The 1,428-nt window shown below is 36.1% G+C and overlaps 1 protein-coding gene across 1 annotated transcript; it reads left to right on the top strand.

The window, feature by feature from the left end:
- Positions 1-101: 101 nt before the first annotated feature.
- On the top strand, positions 102-920 carry LOC106512053 (SWI/SNF-related matrix-associated actin-dependent regulator of chromatin subfamily B member 1; the record flags this gene model as incomplete). The annotated part of the gene is given in 2 exon segments (XM_014000750.1): positions 102-213; positions 812-920. Coding segments are annotated over 2 exon segments (221 nt in total), but the record flags the coding sequence as incomplete, so codon positions are not given.
- Positions 921-1,428: the final 508 nt, after the last annotated feature.

Raw genomic sequence — 1,428 nt, forward strand, 5'->3', positions numbered from 1 at the left:
TCTCTGACTGATGAAACATATTTACTGTTAAATAATAAAACTTTATTTCTCTGACTGATGAAACATGTTTACAGTTAAATAATGAAACTTTCTGTCCTCAGGTGGGAAACTACCTGCGGATGTTCAGAGGCTCTCTTTATAAAAGATACCCGTCATTATGGAGGAGGCTGGCCTCTGTGGAGGAGAGGAAGAAGATCATGGCCTCATCACACGGTCAGATTATTAATCTGAGGAGGATTCATCCTGGTGGTTCACACAGATTATTAATCCAGATTAATAATCTGAGGAGGATTAATCCTGATGGTTCAGACAGATTATTAATCCAGATTAATAATCTGAGGAGGATTCATCCTGATGGTTCAGACAGATTATTATTAATCCAGATTAATAATCTGAGGAGGATTCATCCCGATGGTTCAGACAGATTATTAATCCAGATTAATAATCTGAGGAGGATTCATCCTGATGGTTCAGACAGATTATTAATCCAGATTATTAATCTGAGGAGGATTCATCCTGGTGGTTCAGACAGATTATTATTAATCCAGATTAATAATCTGAGGAGGATTAATCCTGATGGTTCAGACAGATTATTAATCCAGATTATTAATCTGAGGAGGATTAATCCTGATGGTTCAGACAGATTATTAATCCAGATTATTAATCTGAGGAGGATTCATCCTGATGGTTCAGACAGATTATTAATCCAGATTATTAATCCTGGTGGTTCAGACAGATTATTAATCCTGATGGTTCAGACAGATTATTATTAATCCAGATTATTAATCTGAGGATGTTTCTCTCTCCTCAGCCACCAGTGTGACTCTGTTGAAGGCGTCAGAATGTGAGGAGATCTTTGAGGGGAACGATGAGAAGTACAAAGCTGTGTCCATCAGCACCGAGCCGCCGGCGTACCTCAGGTCACCTTCAGACCTTCAGACCCATGTCCTGAAGCCAGAGGCTGTTGTTCATGATGTTGTTGTTGTTGTTTTTCATGTTGTTGTTGTTGTTGTTCATGTTGTTGTTGTTGTTCATGTTGTTGTTGTTGTTTTTCATGTTGTTGTTGTTTTTCATGTTGTTGTTGTTTTTCATGTTGATGTTGTTGTTGTTGTTTTTCATGTTGTTGTTGTTGTTTTTCTTGTTGTTGTTGTTGTTTTTCATGTTGTTGTTGTTGTTGTTCATGTTGTTGTTGTTGTTCATGTTGTTGTTGTTGTTTTTCATGTTGTTGTTGTTTTTCATGTTGTTGTTGTTTTTCATGTTGATGTTGTTGTTGTTGTTTTTCATGTTGTTGTTGTTGTTTTTCTTGTTGTTGTTGTTGTTTTTCATGTTGTTGTTGTTGTTGTTGTTGTTCATGTTGTTGTTGTTGTTTTTCATGTTGTTGTTGTTTTTCATGTTGTTGTTGTTGTTTTTCTTGTTGTTGTTGTTTTT

This window comes from Austrofundulus limnaeus, unplaced genomic scaffold (genome assembly GCF_001266775.1).
Source record: "Austrofundulus limnaeus strain Quisiro unplaced genomic scaffold, Austrofundulus_limnaeus-1.0 Scaffold4017, whole genome shotgun sequence".
Classification (NCBI taxonomy): domain Eukaryota; kingdom Metazoa; phylum Chordata; class Actinopteri; order Cyprinodontiformes; family Rivulidae; genus Austrofundulus; species Austrofundulus limnaeus.